Genomic DNA, 20,035 nt, shown 5'->3' on the forward strand with positions numbered 1-20,035 from the left:
ATCACCAACCCCCATGACATTTGTAAAAGGGATACTTTGCAAACTTTCTGGATTGTCTTAATGTGTGCCAACTCTATGATAAAAGTGATCAATACTCTAATACCACTTGAAACAATTGAATCTTATGAATTTGATTAACAATGAAGTTCCATGATAGAAACCCTAATTTTAAGTTATTGGCACACTCTTTTTATTTGATAGCATTGAGGCCATGGTTTATAATATTCGCCTCAAAATTATATTGTAAAGACATACACACACATTCTTTTTCTTAGACAATGATATATGATATGAAATAGTGTAAACAAATTATAAACACTTTGCCTCAAGAAATACAATTTCATGATATTATTATCATTATATATATTTGGCTAAAATTTAAAAGCATTAAAAATGATACAGACGCTATAATTACACGTTTCCTATATATGCATGCCTTTCCGGTTGATGAATTGCATATTTTTCTTCTCTATGTATAACAAAAATTGATGCCTTACTAACAATGTAGGCTTAAGGTTTAGGGTTTAGGGTTTAAGGTTTATGATGATAAAGTCCAATTTGAAGAGCATATTTTCTTGCCCACAACAATTTTTGCGTAGGGAAAGTGATGTCCTCGTACCGATATGGGTTGGTTTTAATGACAAAGTTCAAAATCTTAAAATGTTAAACTATTGTTTCATGTTAAGACATAAAATGTAGATCTAGCAATGTCAGCTTCATTAGTGTTACGTATCATAAACGTAAGTCTACGTGGAATAAGGCTTCTATGAGGGTACACGACCTTTTCATGAATTCATGAGAACAAAGGGAAGAAAGAGGAGGAAGGAGATGGGTGTGAAGTAGGTGGAAGATGTGGATGGACATGAGGGGGCGAGGAAGGGATAGGAGGGATTGTTGGAACGTCAACGCGGACACCACTCCAACAAAGAAGGGAGTTGAGTGGGGCGGATGCTAAGGTGGATGGGATGGGATGGGATACATCAACCTCACACAACATGGAACAATAAAAGCATGGGGGGGGGGGGGGGGAGTCTAACAAGATGAGGACTAGGGACACATACACACACATAATATATGCTAGCAATAAACATACATACAATCATTCACATACAACATACACACGCATATGTATGCATGCTCGTGTATAAAAGGGGAGTACCCCAAGTGTGTGAGGGGTGTGTTCCTAGCACATTGAGAGAGAGAGAGAGAGAGAGAAAGAGATTGGGGGGTGTTAAAAGTTAAAAAGGTAGTGACGATGTTGATGTTGCATTCACATAGTAATAATATTATTTATTATTAATGATTACTATTACCATTATTAAAGTGTGTTTTGTATTTTAATGGAAGGTATGTGAGCTTATTATTGATGATTTGCTGAGGGCTAAGGAAGCTATTGGATTTTTTTAGCATGGAATGGAGGATGAGTAGATTATCTATATCATAAGAGTTACTTAGGGAAGCTCCATCTATCCAATAATCCATATACATAAACATACACACACACAATTTGGATGATGGTCACACAATATACAACAGCCTTAATGATGATGGTGGTGGTTGTTATGATGGTGTTGGTAATGGCGGCCGTAAGCCAAGTCCTAGATACCGCTCCGACGCTTCCTCCCTCATTGCCTTCCTTATCCAGCCCACTAAACCATACATCACTCAACAATTTCTGTGCTCGAACCTTGTCGGCCCGTTCTCCCTGCCCGCCTCCCCCCAACCAGATCCTCGACATCTCCGCCCTCTCCGGCACATACTTTGAAATTGGCTCGACAGCACGTTACAAGCTTCGATACGAGCTTGGCTTAGGTAATGAGCTTCGCACCGATCTCAATGTAACCCTTCGAGACAATGACACGTCCACGGCCGACATCTCCATCCGATCCACCGGCATCCCGCTCATGTTCAGCCGGCAACCCCTTCAAGCATTGGCACGCATCGCCAACTCCTCCTCGGCTATCTGCACCAACGCGGCCCGGATGTGCGCCATCACATCCTCCTACAGTCACCTATGGCATGCTTTGCGCCGCATCTCCTCCGTGGCCCACAAGATCTCGCAGTCCGTGTCCTATGACTTCTCCACCTTAATCGATGCTACCTCCACTGTCAATGTCTCCATCCAGGCCGTGAATGACCACCTCGATGGCATCTCCCAATCCATGCAGACCATCACCCACATCGCCGCCTGCCTCAGCCAGCAGCCTGCGGATATCTCTGAAAGAGAATCACAATCCATGCTCTATTCGCTCCGGTCTACCGTGCTCCTGGCTGCCGAGCAAGCGAGCGAGTTCGGTAGGGTAATGATCAACAACTTGACATATGCCAATGCTCTGGTGACCCAGGTGTCTTCCCATCTCCTATTTAATGCGGTCGACATCCAAGAGGTTTCCGTGAACGCATTGCTCGTGCTTCTGCAAGAGGCAGTGTCGCTCGTGAACGAGCAAATCAAATCGGTGACAGATCGGGTAAGTAAGATTGCCACTCTCTCCCCTTACCCCCCCATTAATGTGTGAGAATCAAAGAGAGGTGTACACATGTGGATTTCTAATACAGTGATGGAAACACACACACACAAACCCTATTTTTTTCTACCAATTTTAATTAATGTGTTAGTTGTTCTTTCCACTACATTGCATTATTGGCAGCTGATGAGCATCCAGAATCTACTGGGTGGCATGGGGGGGCCATTGGTGGACATGCTGGATGCCTCATACAAGAGGTTTGCGCCTGTCAATATTCCGACCACTGGAGGAGGAGAAGACAGTAGTGTCACTGGCAGTACACTTGGAGACACATTAAAGAACCAAGGACGCCACCACCGCGAGGAACTTGTCACGATCAGTAGTGGCACAGGGGTTGTCGAGAACTCCACTACAAATGGAGTTAATGTTCATGTGGAGCTAAAGATGGGGAATGGTAACAAAACTCGTGGTGGTCGGGCATTGAGCAAGTCATACCGGATCATAGCATTGGAGCCATTGGTAAATATGGCAGCCGTGAGACAGTACTCCGCGTTGCTTCTCTATTCGTGTGCACCCATCGAAGAAGAAATGCCGAGCAAGAACGAGTTCGTCCTATTATCAAGTACGCAAAATGTGTCCTCGGTTACGGTCTCGAGGCTATTGGAACTCGCGGCAGCCCAGGGTGTGTACACGGACTGCGATTCCGCATTCGTCCCCACCTTCCACGGGTCCGATAACTGTAAGATTTCTGTGGTTCTCCCCTCTCCTTCACCTGGGGCCAGTTAGTTAGTTAGTTAGTTATGTAGGTAGGTTTAGTTGGTTACATAGGTAGTTTCACCAAGCCAAGCCATCCTTTTTTGTTAGATCTCATCTTGTAGTGAAGCTTTCCAAATCAGCATTTTACCAAGCTTGTACCTTTTGCAAACGTACGTACAAATGATGAGTCTTTTAAGGTATAGAGAATATTTTAACTAAAAAAGTTCTAACAAGCTCCCCTCAAGAGTTGTCCAACAATTGCAGCACCAAAGTTTCAAGTGTATGATCATTCCTTGCGGCCCCATGAATATATAACAAACTTTGGCAGTGATTCAATATTTGCTGGTTCCATATTAGTTCATTTATAGACATTGTTGTGGTTGGAACATTAAGCTGAAAACACTCTTTATCCTCATACTACATTGTGATTATGATATTATAATAATAGGACACATTAATTATTGGTTGTTATAGTGTGTCACCTTGAACTTATATGTGCTACCATAGGTTTACCTTAGTAAATAAAATTTGCAATCATGGTATGTATAGTGATTCAATGGACGTTTTTTGTTAGAAATCATTCATGTGAGCACAAAGTTGAAACGTTTTCATGGTTATAATACAACAATTGAAGAACATTGTTCTATTAGGGAATAGTTGAAATTTTGCAACACCATTTTACTTGGAATAATAATTCAACAATGAAACCTCCCATAACATCACTAAGATAAATTGTCATTTGCTAGAAGGATAATAACGATGGCAATTGATTTTACTACTATACCACAAATTTACAAGCTCATTAAACAACAACCCATTCATATATTTAAACTACGTAAAATTGTCAATTGCTTGAATGCATGTGACATTAAAGCCTTGACATAATGACAACATTCATTTGTTGGGCCCACTAATTATCCTCTTTTGTTAATACATTATCAAGCTACATCTACATATTGCATGAGGCAATGGAAAACCTAGAAGATTCAAGGAACATGGTTCTCAACCAATGTACACACACACATGTTGTCAATGAGTTATCGATGAGACTAGGATTATTGATAGATAAATTGATTGTATATGAAACTTCCACTTGAGTAGAGTCATATGTAGGAAGTAATCCCATGTGGACATTCAAGCTTATGTGAATGACCCTCATCATAACTTACAAGTAGAAGAGGATGTGAGCAAAAAACAATTCATCAAGTTAAATTAGAATAAGATAATCAAATCCAATAAAGAGGGCCATGACGAAACTTTTATGTCATAGGGACATTTTTAAGCTCGGTTTGCATTTGATCATTGGTGCACTTGATAAAGAAAGGCCATATCTAAAGAATTTAATTGGCGTCATATCCCTTAGACTAAAGTTTATAACATTAATTCTTACATGTATCCTTTCCACCAAATTCTAGACATATTTTTATGATTACATGGTGATACTAATTCTACATAATGATGACCTTTTTTTGTGCCTCAGATGAATATATTTACAACTAGTGGAAGAAACATAAGTGTTGATGTCAACTTGGGTACATCATTTGTAACACGACTAGAAAGAATATTGCTTGTTTCTCGCGTACTTGGTGACGAGATAGGAGTTGGGGGTGCAGAGAATATCGAGAAAGGAATAAAGGGTGATGGAAATATTGCAGACGGTGAAGGAGAATTGGATGTTTCATTTGTTGTCCCTAATAACATTTTTGGCATTAAGAACAAATTAGTTGTTAGAACACGTAAAGACAAATAAGAGAAACTAAAACTATTTATCATTTCCATACTAATCAAATGATATGCAAAACATGAACAACAGAGCCTATGTATGTTATTCATTAGTATGGGGTCAATAAACTGCATGCTTACATCAAGGCACGAGCACAAACATACATTGTGTGCATATGAAATGAAATGGTGGGTAAGGTAAGCGTATTATAAATTACCACACATGAAGCATACTCTACGCACCATAATAAAGTAGAGGTATCAATGACCCTTAACTAATTTTTTGAGACATTGTCTTAACCACATATGATGTATAGTATAGGCACCATAGTTAATCTAAAAGATTGAGTAGCTATGTCTCTTAATTGACAACACTATTTTACAACACATGAGCACCTGACCAATAATTATAAACATGTATTGAGTAGCTATGTCTAGGCACCATAGTTAATCTAAAAGATTGAGTAGCTATGTCTCTTAGTTGACAACACTATTTTACAACACATGAGCAATTGTTGGTTTTTTTCTCACTTCTTTTGTAGATAAATATGAACCCAATAAGACATGTCATGCCATCGAGATGCATTTGTGTGGGGAGTAGGCTAAATGTTTAAGTAGAACATGTTATGAAAACTGTATTAGTATATTATCTATCAATTCAATTGCTTCGATTGATATGTCAATAGTTCATTGATTCATTTGCTAAATCTAGAATTACTCTCACTTTTGGACATCAGTCTAGTAAAAAGTAATAGAATTTCTTGGTTCCTTTCTTTTGTAATGCAAACTTTGGACTTCGTCCAAATATCTTGAGATCTTGCATTCACTTAAAATTCTTGATATTAGCTCTTAGAGAACTTGATCAAATGTCATCATGCACTTTCAATAATACACATGATTATGGTTGTAAAATAGACCATTAGGCTTGGTCACAACAGGTTCCTTCCCCCTTGATACGACAATTTGGGCTGCATCATCCCTTCTCTTTTACTTGCTTCTTAAACGAAGAATAGTCCTTAAGCAAGGCATACATTTAATTACCAAATCATATAGTGGTGTGAAAATCGGCACCAACTCCACTACTATTCTTCTCGATCGAACGACAAAAGGATATTTCAGTTCTATTTCCCAAGTTGATTACTTCAAAATACAAACTACTCTTTTGAACCTACAAGAGTCCTCCAATCCCTCCTCAATTCAATAATAAGAAGCCCTAACACGTGTTCATAAAAGCTTTTGTCCGAGTCTACTTGCTTTTATATTAGATTCCATACAATTCTCATTTGATCTATAAAATTTCCCATTCATTTTTTTTCCCGGGGTCAAATTTCACCAGCAAGGAACATTAATAAAAGCAATTATATATGCACCAGAGATCAAACTCTACTATCCATCCAACGGCCAATGAATCTTGATAAATCTTGAAGACTAATATGAATTAATAGTCTGAAATGCTACTAATACCATCCTCAGAATTTTTTTATTTTCAGAGATGAAACCTATCTGAAGAATGCAATAGAAGAAACAAGTCCTATACCACTACCACTAAAACAGACAACCACATGTAGTATGTAAGCCTAGACTGATTGGAGTATTCAATTTAAGATTGATCGGAAAATGCATCACAAACTAACTTGTTACCAAAAGCTAGACAAAATGTATTAATTTGTTCATACCAAAACTTGAAAGAGGAAGTTGTTAGATCTTGAAATTTCCCAATTCTAACAAAAAGACACGTCGAAATCATTAGGGTGGTCGGCTGTTAAGTTGAAAAACAAGCTTCACCACTAACTATCTCATTTATGTGGATATTGGTGAGTCTAAAATATTTCCTATCAAAACTTATCATCCTACGAATACCTGCCTTGCCATTCAATGGGATATATACTATTCCTTTCTACACTCAAGTTGTAGGGAAAAAAACTTTCGACATCTGAAATGTCATTGGTAAAGCCAACATTTTAAGAGCAATTTGTAACTTGTCGATACTCAACTTACATTGACCTTAAATTTTGCAGAGCACAAGATCTACCATTACTCCATGTTTACAGTTCCAATTTAGATATTAGATGGGTAAATTAATGGTTAATCTATACTAAGAATTAGAGTGTGGGTACTGTGTTCTAAAAGCTCTTGGACGTTGTATGAATTATGCAAGAAGCTTACTATCAAAGTTCATATAGTGCTAATTCAGCGCTCAAAATGCTATTTTTTTTTTTTGCAGGTTTCTTGGATCGGGCTCTCAATCACACCAAATGTAAATGAAGGGAAACACAAGAGCATTGATTACACAGATGAGCCATATATCTAATACAACCGATTGTATGTATGTTGTGACTTATTCCACATGTGTATGCATGCCCCAGAATAGGTATTTATGCATCACACATCCAAACACACATTCCCAGTTATATGTATGTTTTGTATGTGTTTGTACGCATCTATGTATGCATGTTCATATATGATATTGTTTCCATAGATGTGTGTATGTTTGTATGGTGAAGTAAAGCATATACTTACTACTAGTGTGCCAACTAAACTGTGGTTAAGAGTAGGTGAATGACAAATATAACAATGCTGGGAAGGAGAATTCAAAGAAATTTGTAGGCTAAGCTAGCTTGAGATGATGCTTACCATTAGTGTCGAGGAGGCATGCTGTGATTGAAGGAGGCACTGAGAGTCCACAGAGATTGACAGCATCCGAATAGAACGCCGTGCCATTCATGATGAGGCTTTCGTCGGTGAACTGGCAATAGCAGTCGGGTATTGTCAAAAACGAAGTCGACAACTGGTCACAACAAAGGTGCAGTGAAGTGTCATGGATGTAACTAGCATTCTGACACACACTAAAGAGAGCCTGATAGCCCGATGAGCATGTCATGTTGATCCCTCCCATTGTACTATTGACCACAACTCTGGATGTAGGGCTGCTACTAGGGGTGATACTGTGGGATGGAGAAACTGATGAGCATGTGAGGGTGGTGCATGTGCACAACAAGAGAAACATGGCCACTAGCACTAGGGGGAGGGGATTCATACCGACTTGATTGGTGTCCTGATAGTGAAGGATGATGATTCTAGCTAGCAACAGAAATTCGTTACCAATATTGGGGGATGTTAGTGCAAAGTTAAAGATGGTGGAGGTGGTTTCCTCTTTCATTTTCTTTTGTGAATGTGTGTGTGTATGTGTTTTCTGCACTTTGGAACGCACAACTAGTAGCAGTACCCCACGTCTTCCCCTCGTCTCATTCGATTTACACTTTTTTTTAAGTGCAAAAAGTGGAGCAAGTTTCCAAAACAAAAAGAAGAAGAAGAAGAAGAAGAAGAAGGAAGCAGGCCCACCCCCATCACATGCATGCATGCATTCATGCATCATTCACCTGCGTGACCCCCTTTCCCTCCCTTGCTTTGGAACTCCCTTCGCTCGTTTTCTTTTTTCACGCCTTTGTTGACTTTTGCCATGTCATGCATGCTGCATCCAGTCATTGTACGCCCCAACAGCTAGATACAATTGTTTCTTTCTCTTTATTTCGCAGGCAGTTATTCGACAACCCTTGACACTTCATAAGAATCCCAGTTTGTTGTAATCATTTTATTTCACATGTTTGGCTCAACTCTTCACCATAAAACGGTTGGATAACAACGTAGACACGCATACATTTTCTTACCGGGCTCTACATCTTGAGATCAATCAGTATCGACCATAGTATGTCACTTCTCAGCACTCCTCCGATGTTAGTCCCACAAACTAAGATACGTTGGTAGGGTCATTTCCTTGAGTTGCATGCAATTGTTAGGCTTCAAGGTTGACAATCCTTGAGGCTTCACTGGAACTCACTCCATTTTGCAAGAACTATTACAATGACCACAACAGTACACATTATGGCAGCTTGAGGTCAAGCATAATCCCTCTACTATGTTACTCGTAATAGCTAGAACCATAGGCTGCATATTCTTGATTTGTAGGCACTGGCTTTCAAAGCTGACAGCACTAGGGGCCATTACAAAGATCATAATGGTACATATGAATGAATGTATGTGTATAATATATAGATATAGATGTATTCATCTTTGGTATACTTCACAAATCCATTGGTGCACACACATCCAAGCATGCAATGTATATCTAGTGTTGCGTAAATTTTTCGTACTACAAAACACGTTCTCTAAGTTTGCAAGGAGATGGTTTCCCCATGCAACAGTCCTCCCCTGCACTGCAAACATAAAGATGAAACAACATTAAAGCAACATCCTGCTGAATCCATACTCTTCTGCCACTAGTGCAGACAATTGGTACAGCATTGCTTTCCAGATTACCATAAAACTTGTGTAATATCATCATCTAATGAAAGAGCAATGCAGCACAAAAAACGCATGTTATACATTGCGATCTTTATCTAACTACACTAGGTACAATGGAAGAGTAATTCTTTTGTACCGTATGAATGACCTGTTTATGGCTTCCACCCGCCGAAGGAGAAAAGACATTTAATAACATCTCTTCAAGAGTGATTCTACTTTTAGGTGAAATAATCAATGATAAAGAACCTCAATACAAACACCCCACATCTGTAAAACCCTTCTATTTTTTCTATTCACTAAGTACTGTTGTACACGTATATGTCATTGTATCTATCTATTCTTTCAATATCGATCTTCCCAAATTACATGCAAGTGCCAGCCTTATACTTTGCACCGATTTACTGGACTTGTCCAAGGAATCTAGTTCATCATTCCCTGTACATATGAACAAATTCTGCAACTTCAGTAGAAGTGAGTTTGTCTCGGCTGCATTCAGTAGGACTTCTCCATTGAATTCCAGCAATTCAACCTGCACAAAAAATAATGAAGGGTTTTAGGGAGTGAGCATAATAAAGCCTTCATATATGATGATATTAGAAAAGGCACTGCTCCACATAACCAGGTAAATCTAAAAGCTAAATTCACATCCTCCTAATAAAAAAACTATTGAGCATATAAACTTACTGCATCTTGCAGAAGCGGGAGAACAAACTTCTGTGGTGTAACAGAACCTCTCATTAGCTGCATTAAAGGAAAAATACAAAGTCAAGCTTCTAGTTGAGAATAAGGGCAATACCAAAAAAAATTGTTGGAATTCTCATTTAAGAAATTTTAAAGACCCATGTATCCTACTAGCATCAACCGTCTCGCTGCTTCTTTCCCAGTTGTATTTTGCAAATCAACACTTGCAAAGTTGACCTTACTATCTTGGAAATTGTAAAAGGAGACTTTAAAATCTCGAAACCTAAGTTCACCAACCAGGAAAAACAATTACTGTGAAACGCCCATAATGGAACTAGCAGTCAATAATGACTACTATCAACAACAATAATAATAAAACATCAAACCTGTGCAAGAACCCAAGCCCCCCAAATCCTTCAAACTGAGGTCCTAAGAGGTCAATCAGACCTTCAAGTTCCCCCACATTTCTCTGGGATACTAAGGTAAGCAACTCATTAGCTGCAGCAGACAATCGGCCATAATCACGCGCACGTTGTAACCAAGAGATTCCCATTCCTTTTCTCCCTTGCTTCCAATAATGTACACCTATAATCTGCCGTCAAAAATAGGATTATTGTAGCTTTTTATTGAAATGCTATCAGTAAAAAAGGATTTTGATTTCAATCTTATTCATAAAGCCATGATTATGTAATAGGCTAGCCCTCAACTATCTTAGGCTTCAGGTAAACTTCTTTCAGCACAAAATCAACATACGGTAATAATATTAATAAATGTTAAATGAACATATTTTGACTATATACAATACCCCAGAAAGGAAATATCATTATTTTCTAGGGATTAAGTCATGGTGCTGGTTCCTGCTATATAGAAGATGCCATAGATCGGTGACTCTGACGCATCACTACAGAATTTCCAAGACTTGGTGCTTCAAAGTATGAATATCCCCTTTTAGGAAGGAGACACATCAAGATAACTTTTGTACTTAGGTAGGTCCTGTGGGTCAATATTGGCCTCTCTTTGGACAATAAAAAATATCTATCTATAGCAGAAAATTACAAAAATCTGTGTCTACGATGAAAGGATGAAATTATTTTTTATGACACAGATAGATTAGCTTCGTTACCCATGCCATAATGGGAGATAAGGAAACCATTTAGTTGTAGGTTTTACTGAGACAGATAGACTGTAAGGAAAAGGCATCATTTCACAGAGTTCACCAAAGAGACTAAATGATATCTCACAAGATAAAATTTCATGATTACTGGAAGTTAAGATGAGAAACCTACCTGCATATACTTTTCTGAAACATGTCTAAGTTCATACATACGACAAATATCAAGAACCTGCCAAAACCCCAACTTTGTTAGAACCTTTTATCTTAGACGCAGAAATTTGGATATTTTTCTCCTGGAGATTACAATTTATTATTAATTACCAAAGAACCATAGTATCCTCAATGCATACTTTCAGATGTGTTTGAGTGTGGTCAGAGATTGGTTGCATGAGCAGCAGCTTCTCCAAGAATCCTTGTCCTTTTCTGGGACATGATGCTAAATATAACGGAGCCAACTGCCATGTGCAAGGATGTGAAGACAGTAGCTGTGCATATACAAGCCGATGATGCTCTTCCAAACTAATGCCATCAAGCTCCTCCCTTTCTCCTAAAAGAAAATCTTGAGCCTGAATATTTCGGGCTGATAACAGTTCCACTATGTGGGTCATCATCCTATAAAAGATAAGAAGGAAGGTTCACATATCAGTGGAATTCACAAAACTATTCAGATCAATGATTACATTAAGATAATTACCATGGGTCAAAAAGTTTACGACATTCGATAAGCACCACCTGCAAATATATATCTTTCAGATCTTGACAACATGTCAACTAATCTTACAAAATAGATTTAAAACATAACACAGTTGTCAAGAAAAAACCAATTAAGAAAAGCAACATATTCATGTATAAACAATTTTCTTGCGTAACAGTGTTTCTCTGGAATTCTTAATAATTAAGTGCAATGTGTGTGTATCTTAATGATGACCATAAAATCACTTAAAATTTCAGAAATGAAAACGTTTCCTCGGACATTTTTCGCCTCAAAACAGCTCTTGAAACATTTCGGCCTCACCAGAAACCTTTCCACTGGGCTTCAATAATCAAACATAGAGTAGTCAAATAATTAAATCCAAGAACTCACAATAGTCATCCTGGATAGGACCTTCAGAACATTTTAGCCATCTTTTTCAGGGATTCAGGAGCTGTATGAATGAAAAAATCCTATTGTCACAACAGCAAGCCTAAGCCACTTGGTTCGTCACTCAATTCTCAGGAAGGGAAACGGGCAGGAGAAAAGAAAGTTCTTACAAATCACAGAAATGCAATGAAGGCTTTCGCATTCTCATAATGTCTCTTGCTCCCTTGTTGGACTCTCATCAATCTTTGGAATGTTGATTGTCTACTGAAGGGTCTACTCTATTATTTGACTCTGATAATGGAAGTAGGATGGGAATATGTAGGTCAAGTACAGCTATATAATTCTTAGCAACATGAATAAAATCAGTTGCACAAGCATGTTTATGATTGCAGGGGTAGGAGCTGCAAACATATTGTGATCATCCAGGTGTTTTAGCCATTTTTACTAGAATTTGAAAATAAAACATAAAGATAAATTTTCAATATCCATCAGTGAACCATTTATAATGTAACATCAAATGATTCATAAATCAAGTTGTGCTTCAGAATTGTTTTCTTAATTTTAATATAAAAAATCCTGTTGTATATGTTCATAATATTCGAACTTCTCAATGTTCAGATCTATTTATAACACATTGCATTACAACACTGATATGCGGTAATCTGAATGGAAATACTAGCTATCTCCGTTACTGTTAATGTGATGAGGTTATGGGCATGTCAATGACCTTTTTATGCCAGACAGATGTGCATCCATTAGCTTAGTATTACTAGGAAGTCATTATCATCAATGTGAAAAGATGGTGGTCTGGAAAGAAATGCATCTCCATCTCCAAGGGGCACAACAGCATTTCCCTAAACTATGCATAAACAATCTAATGTTCTCATTCGAGACTAAGCATGGGATTCGTAACCTTCCCAAGTTTACGGAACAATACATGACTTTGTTCATCAACTAACAGCAGGATCTGATCAGGGAAAATTTATCATGGACTATATTTTCACCTACTGTTTCCTCATTTAATTTTACACCTTTAACATCCTTTCAGAGCAAAAGTGGGAAGGAGGTGAATTAGGCCTTTTACTGCTTACCAGTATAGGCTTTTGTTTAACCAGCTCTAGTCATAAGACGGGGACAGGAGCACAGGAATGGTAGACCCAACTACACTACATTTCCTGTGATTTGCGCTTCGCAAGTGGATGGAGGATTCTGATTCCTTATTCCCAGTCACATGTAGAATCTTGACTAATCTTACAGACTGCCAACTCATCAGACAATATGAATTAGAATAGACGAGGGAGAATAACCATGAAAAGAATCTGCCTCCAAAACTTCTGCAGCACCATCACATACACATATATTTTTCTTCTAATCAACAACAAAGAGTTTTATGAAGTACTCAGCAAATCTTTCACCAATTAAGTCAAAGATCATTTCCAAAATGACACATTGAGCCTCATCATTCAGAATTAATCCTAAAATGACACAACAACCCCATTGAAAATTTTCTCATTACATCTACTGCTATCTAGTTGTAGTGCAACGATTGGCTTTTGAATCATTGCAATTTGCATCAAAAAGATGCCCAAACAGTTCATCCTTTATTATATATTGGACAAAAAATCGGATAGCTATATAAAGCTAGGGCTGTTGACCTAATGTAAGTTTCATCATAACATTGATCAACGATCACTTATGTACTCAACAAGGCAATATTAGGAAATCTGAAAATTCGAGTGCTAAAAATGAAAATTCACTAAACTTGAAGAATAATCTAGATGTGTGTAGGCTTAACAAAACCAACTTCCAACATTTGAGTCATCAAATTATCATGGGAATATGCGCTCTACAAGATTTTAATATTATATTTCATCCATGACCATGGTAGTATAGATAGCATCAAATATACCTGTGTGTTCTCTCCAAGAATGCCCAGTAAAAGCTCAAACAAAAAGTCATTTTCTGCAGGTGCTTTGAGTTGCACACATTTTCTCGCCAGTCCTAGAATCCCTTCAGAAACCTGTACCAATTTACAAAGAGAAAGAAAAAAGATATATGAATGTCTTTTTGAGAGGCCAAAATGTACTATGAGACCAAATGAGAGATACATCTTTGAGAACAATCAACCAAAATAAATATAACTAAACTAGTAGAATTGTCTAAGGTAATAATGAATCTCATTCACTTAGCACATAAGGTTCTGCATTTAGATGGACTGAACCTTCTGCCTTGAAAAGATCTCCATCATGGGCAGATCCAAGACGGAGAAGTCTTGAAGAGAGGGAAGCATCTTCAATGTCAACTGATAATGGCCTTTATCAGTTGATGACAAGGTCAAGGTCTTGGTCCCAATGGACATGGCCTACTTGACAAATTGCTATTGCCCAATCGATTATAGCCTCTTTTGAGTGTTGTGCTCAAGATCCTACTCTATGTAACCCTTAACAGATTCATAGCATGAGAAAAAGTCATGAAGCAGTGGAAAGTTGCGATAGTTCATTCTTTTGTTGATGATTGTTGTCATTATATTGTCAATCCTCAACTCTCTATGTCATTCTTTATCAGTTGATTGTTTCTGGCAAGAAAAATCCCAAGAACCATTGGTCTTTGTATGCAATTACCTAAAGCCAGGGATAGAGCATTTATATTTATGTTATGTGATTGGAACAAATCTTGCATTTCAGCAAACCAACCATGATTATCTTCATGTTCAGTTAGCTGTTTTGATGGCATAAGTGTCAGTCTTGAGAGCCTTTCCTGCGGGAGCTCCCAAATCAGGTGGTTACCAGTCATTGATCGGAACATTTCCTTGGTCATTATTGGAATATTGATCCCATCTCCACCTGCATTATCTCCTAGAGTTAATGCTTTGCTTCTTATCATGCAGGTAATCATCTAGACTAAAGGTCTCTCCAAATCTGTCTAGTTATATGCCCTATAAAGGCTCAATACCTCAAGTTTCTACTCTATAGAGAAGAGACTGTGTTAAAGGGCATCAAATTATCGCAATTTAGTTCACGGTTCTTAAAACTGTATGTCTTTCAAAGGCACTGAGTGCTATAGATCCATGAGAAAGATGCACACAAGCAGCCTCCTAGATGTGTAAGAATGTGTAATAAAATGTCATCAGCATATAATAACGTTGGTATGGCTATCCCCGCCAAGCATACTCCTGGACTACCCAATCCCTCTATGTAATTAGATACCCCATCTATATCAAAACCAAAGAAGAGTGTGGGTGATAGTGGGCATCCTTATTTTACTCCAATCATGCTAGCCGCAACCTCCAACAAACCCATGAGGAACACACATTTTTCCTGCCATCAATTCATATAGTGCATAGAGTCTCCATTGCATGTGACCAACACAGTAAAATTTCAGAAGATTTCTGAAAATCCCCAAAGCAGCAAGAAATTCTCCTCTTATGGACTATTTTTTCCAAAATGGGCTCAGAGGGCCATTATATGATCCAAAGTGGTGGACCCTTCTCAAAACCTGCCTGTTCTGCTGAACAAACAAATTCTTGTCTTTGCACATACACCCGAATTCAAACGCTAGGTTTGAGCTGAATTGTTTGGCCAAGTAATGGCCAATCATGGTTATCCAATAGTTCATAGGTATCATGGGATCCTTACTCTTAAATGTTGGTACAATGGTATGTTCTGTCCAATTCCGATGAATGGCATCTGTCCCCTTTGTGGAGTAAAAAGGTGAATTCCCACGAGTGTGAGCCCCGTGGGTTGGTGAAGGGGTGTTGCTCGCAAATGTCATATAGTACCTTTACATATTCTTGCCAAGCCTGAGGTGAAGTTAGTTGTGTCCTAGATTACCTCTTGTTAAACATTTTCCATGCTCTTTTATTTTCATGGCCAAGGAACAACCAGTAACCTCTTTCAAATCTAGCCAAATATGGACTCTTCTTCTTCCTCAAAACGCATGAGAAGGTTGCTCTTGCTTGCTCATGTGTACAAATTCTTAAGGTCAATTCATGTTGGAACATTCCTTGTACCACATAAAACCCTCATCATACCAATTATTTTGTGGCCCTACCATGTCTGTGTTGCCGATGGTGGTGTGGGGAAAAGCATTTGATATGACCTATTATTACACAATCCCATGAGGCCAGAATGACCTACGATATCAAACAAGACCTCAAGAGGAAAGAAGAGGATAATTGTTCACTGAAATTGTACAAAAAAGCAGTTTTCAGATTTGAGCAAAAACATGTTCCATAATCTCCAGTCAATAGAAAACATTTTTCAAGAGCTTTGGGAAGCAAGATACAAATTAGATCAATGACACCTGGCCAAATGCTTCAACCCTTGAAATTTCCAAATGATTTTGTAAACAGTACCCACGCAAAACAGCAAATCATTTACAATCGGAGCAGACTGTCTGAATGGTTATATACAGATAATAAGAGTTTGTCCCAATACCCAAACGCTGAAGTGGGGAATTTATTATTTCAATGATGCATCTTGATGTTGTGAAACCCCTTGATTTGGTAAGATTCTATGGTTGATACTACTGCATTTGTACTTATCCAAACATATGCCATAGATATCCATATACATATGTGTTCAGCCTAGAGGGAAGTTATGAGCGTTATGTTCATCACATACACGATCATATCTATATATACTATACATGCATGTATATTATATGTATGTTTGTATGTACATATATGTACACAGATAAATGTACAGGCAATGACTATATAAGCATACCATATAGATATACATATACATATATAGAGAGAGAGAGAGAAAGAGATACATATAGAGAGAGAGATAGAGATGTGTGTGTGTCTCACTCTTCTGGCTTTCATTATAGCTGAAGATATGTCTATAGACCCAGTTTTCTTAATTAACAAATACAGTTTCCTTAATTACTTAAAATGAGGAGCAAAGTATTTACCACCAGAAAGGGCCTTATAAATAGAAAATGTGAAACTAAAAGCTCCATCCAATGGGTCGTTGCTGTAGAAAGTGTATCAACATCCCCAAGTAGTACTAACAGCAACTTTTTTAAGCCAGCTAAGGTGCCTTGGTGCGTACAGTCAGACCAGAATGAACTCCTATTCAGTTTTATAATTTGATTGCGCCATTTGTCCCAAGCCTTTATAAACAAACAAACAGACACAAAGTCATAAGCCCAAAAAAAGAAACTAGTTAAAATGTCTTCCACTTAAATGGAGTTAAAACGTCAGTCAGGCAAAAAGATATGAAATCTGCATACCTTGGAAAATTCTGGTTTAAAATTGTACGTCATCCCTAGCTTCTCATCTGTAGTACTTGGCCGCAATCGTGGCATTTTGGAGATTAAGACAGCAACAGCCTCTACTAAGCCATTCTCTGTCTGGATTAATCAACTATGTCAATCTCCTTTTAAAATATGCAGTATTGAAATCATCAGAATCAGTTTGGAGCAAAAACATGAAAAAAAATACCTGCCGGTCATCTATTTGATTGTGCTGATAAGAACCATGCATCCTTAAACATTTTACCTGTGTCACACAACAAATAACCCTAAGGAAAAATGACGATAAAAAGTCTATGGATTAACGAAAGCATATAATTCATACCACAATATCAAGCCATCCAACAGAAAGAGCTGATGCTATGCAATCCCAATAGTCTGCATCATCTTCTGGAAACTGGAAAGTAAAATGAGTTCAAAACCTCTCCACAGAAATTATTAAAAAATTGATATTTTTATTAGATTCAACAATTTAGACAACTTTGAATGGCTACCTCCATGTTGAGGAATTTGTTTTGACAACTTGCAAGCTTGAACTGGATGGTTGGTTCCACTCTTGAAAGCACTCGATCATAGCTCTAACAAGGTTGACAGCATTAAGAACAACGCCAATGGTATAAATAGCATATTTTCATTAGAGGAAAATAGAGGAGCTACCTCCAACCAGCTAAAAAGCTGTTCAGTTATCCATGATGATGCATGTTTATCCACAAAAACGATCTCCAAGAGATCCCAGATAGCCTTTACCAAAGTGGATCGTGTCTCCTAAGATTTAAACAAATCTGAGATTGGGATCATTTTAGGCTATAGCCATAGTTTTTTCTTTTACCAGATTTAAGAATTAAATAAAAAGCAAGTTTTAAAACACACAATCTCTTTTGTTCCTTTTTCTGATGGTTTAATTGCTGGTCCAAGGATTGCACTTATGCTGCGACTGTACTCGAGTACACTTTCCCACCTACATAGGAAAATTTCTGTCAAGCAAAATAAATCTGTCTGCAAAAGACTAATGCAATCTCCATAGAAATAAACACATTTATGCAATTTTCTTCATGGTAGCTTCTCCGTTTTGCAATTTAACAAACAAATCAAATGAGATAAGTTTACCTACCTCAAAGAAGCTTACTTCATCTAAAGAGATACCGTGAAGATAGAGAGGTCGGCTTAACTTATGAAAGTGTTATCTATCTCAATGTATGCAGCTTAGCAACAAACCAAAAGGGATACGCAGAAATTACTGAAGCTTAATTCATTTAAGCATTACACGACGAATTCGAAGAGTTGCTTGATTTTATGTCACGTAAACATACAGTTTAGCAACGAAAATAAAATTAACTTGCCGAATCCATCAATCTTAAGTTAGAAACGCATCAAAAGAGATAAGAGTCCACTTATGTAAGCTTAGTTAGTCTCAAATTACGCAACCAAATTTTTTGCTTGATTTTACTTCATCTAAACATATAGCTTGGCAGCAGAAAGGAAAGTGGATTATGATTAATCTTAGATTACCAGTCGGATGGTAACGGTAAGGAGCCTCCAGACTGAAGAACCACCTGTTTTCGTCGGCTCTGAAGCAACGCAAAAGGAGCAATAGAATCGTAAAGCAATCTACGGTTTGCAGAGCTGGTAACATCATCGTCACCATCGTTTTCATTCGATCCAACCTTCACTTCCACGATTTTACAACCAGGAAGTGAAGAAGATGGAGGGGCGCCCTGCTCCTCCGAGTGAAGATAAGAGATTCTGAGCCGATTGCCCAGACCCCAAGAGATGGAAACGTTTGGTGAAGTGTGAGGAGGGAGGCCATGGCTCTGGTTCTGGTTCTGGTTCTGGTTATGGCGATGGAGAGGGATCAAAGATTTCTGGCTGTGGTTCGGTTGCAGAGAAGGAGCATCGCTTTCTGGCCAGCCAGGCATTGTCTAGGGTTTCTGCCCGATTGCGTCCCGCTCTCTGTTGATGCAGCACAGAATATGTAGTAGCAAGTCGAGTACAGCATACAGGCAGTAGTAGTAGTAGCAGTAGCAGTGGTAGGTTACAGTACATACTATAAGAGATAGTTATGTATCATCTGAGGCGGCCTTTACTTTATTCCCCGACATACCCCTGGCCGACCAAGGGGCATATTGGGAAATTCAACCAAAAAAATGCAAGGGTATTTCAAGATGCATCGAGTCTTTCTCGGAGATAGCAGGGAAGCTGGAGTAAATGTATTTTTGGGGGAGATAATGGAAGAAATAGGGGTATGGCATAATAAAGCAAAATGCAAGGGTGTTCCAGATCCCCCACGTATCCCCCTCGGTTCTGTTTGTTGTCCCCCCTCCCTCCCTCTTCATCTGCCTATGTCCTGCCCTATTGGAAGTAGGAGAGATATACTAACCATAGGATAGAGCTCATTAAGAAAGGTATACAAGGAAGTAATGAATGCTTGAGGGCCTATGGAGGAGTAACTAAAAATGTAATGGTATTCCAATGTTTTTCCATTCATGTATTGATAGGAAATTGTACTTAAAAGAGTATCTATGGTTGTTCAATTGGATTCCCGTAATAACCCTAGTGATCAAAATTTACTCTTCTCTCAAAACTTCAAAAATATTTCACTGAAACATCGAGCAAGATTGTATCAAGTCATGAGTATTTCCAAAACAACGGTCAATG

The 20,035-nt window shown here is 38.2% G+C and overlaps 2 protein-coding genes across 2 annotated transcripts; one reads left to right on the forward strand and one right to left on the reverse strand.

Annotated features, from left to right (window-relative positions):
• The first annotated feature begins 1,321 nt into the window (after positions 1–1,321).
• Positions 1,322–3,552, forward strand: LOC147856594 (uncharacterized). Its single transcript, XM_087329070.1, has 2 exons — positions 1,322–2,468; positions 2,649–3,552. The coding sequence occupies exons 1-2, from the start codon at positions 1,512–1,514 to the stop codon at positions 3,249–3,251; spliced, it is 1,560 nt and encodes a 519-aa protein (XP_087185196.1). The 5' UTR covers positions 1,322–1,511; the 3' UTR covers positions 3,252–3,552.
• Positions 3,553–9,511: 5,959 nt separating this feature from the next.
• On the reverse strand, positions 9,512–19,373 carry LOC147856595 (nuclear pore complex Nup85-like protein). The gene is made up of 16 exons (XM_087329238.1): positions 18,890–19,373; positions 18,251–18,338; positions 18,038–18,145; positions 17,875–17,958; positions 17,706–17,777; positions 17,571–17,627; positions 17,360–17,479; positions 17,039–17,239; positions 14,031–14,141; positions 11,735–11,772; positions 11,391–11,652; positions 11,213–11,269; positions 10,313–10,518; positions 10,098–10,209; positions 9,930–9,986; positions 9,512–9,774 (listed from the first exon to the last, which is right to left on the reverse strand). Exons 1-16 carry the CDS (start codon positions 19,294–19,296, stop codon positions 9,580–9,582), a joined length of 2,175 nt encoding a protein of 724 aa, XP_087185364.1. The 5' UTR covers positions 19,297–19,373; the 3' UTR covers positions 9,512–9,579.
• Positions 19,374–20,035: the final 662 nt, after the last annotated feature.

This window comes from Azolla caroliniana, unplaced genomic scaffold, assembly GCF_043228905.1.
Source record: "Azolla caroliniana isolate FFs.n. ecotype wild unplaced genomic scaffold, voAzoCaro1.0.p SCAF_13, whole genome shotgun sequence".
NCBI lineage: Eukaryota > Viridiplantae > Streptophyta > Polypodiopsida > Salviniales > Salviniaceae > Azolla > Azolla caroliniana.

Coding starts and splice junctions, on each gene's coding strand:
- LOC147856594 (XM_087329070.1), top strand. CDS start 1,512: ATGATGGTCACACAATATACAACAGCCTTAATGATGATGGTGGTGGTT. Junction 2,469..2,648: donor TCAAATCGGTGACAGATCGG/GTAAGTAAGATT, acceptor CATTATTGGCAG/CTGATGAGCATCCAGAATCT.
- LOC147856595 (XM_087329238.1), bottom strand. CDS start 19,296: ATGCCTGGCTGGCCAGAAAGCGATGCTCCTTCTCTGCAACCGAACCAC. Junction 9,987..10,097: donor CAGCGAGACGGTTGATGCTA/GTAGGATACATG, acceptor CCTTTAATGCAG/CTAATGAGAGGTTCTGTTAC. Junction 9,775..9,929: donor TCCCGCTTCTGCAAGATGCA/GTAAGTTTATAT, acceptor TTTTTTGTGCAG/GTTGAATTGCTGGAATTCAA.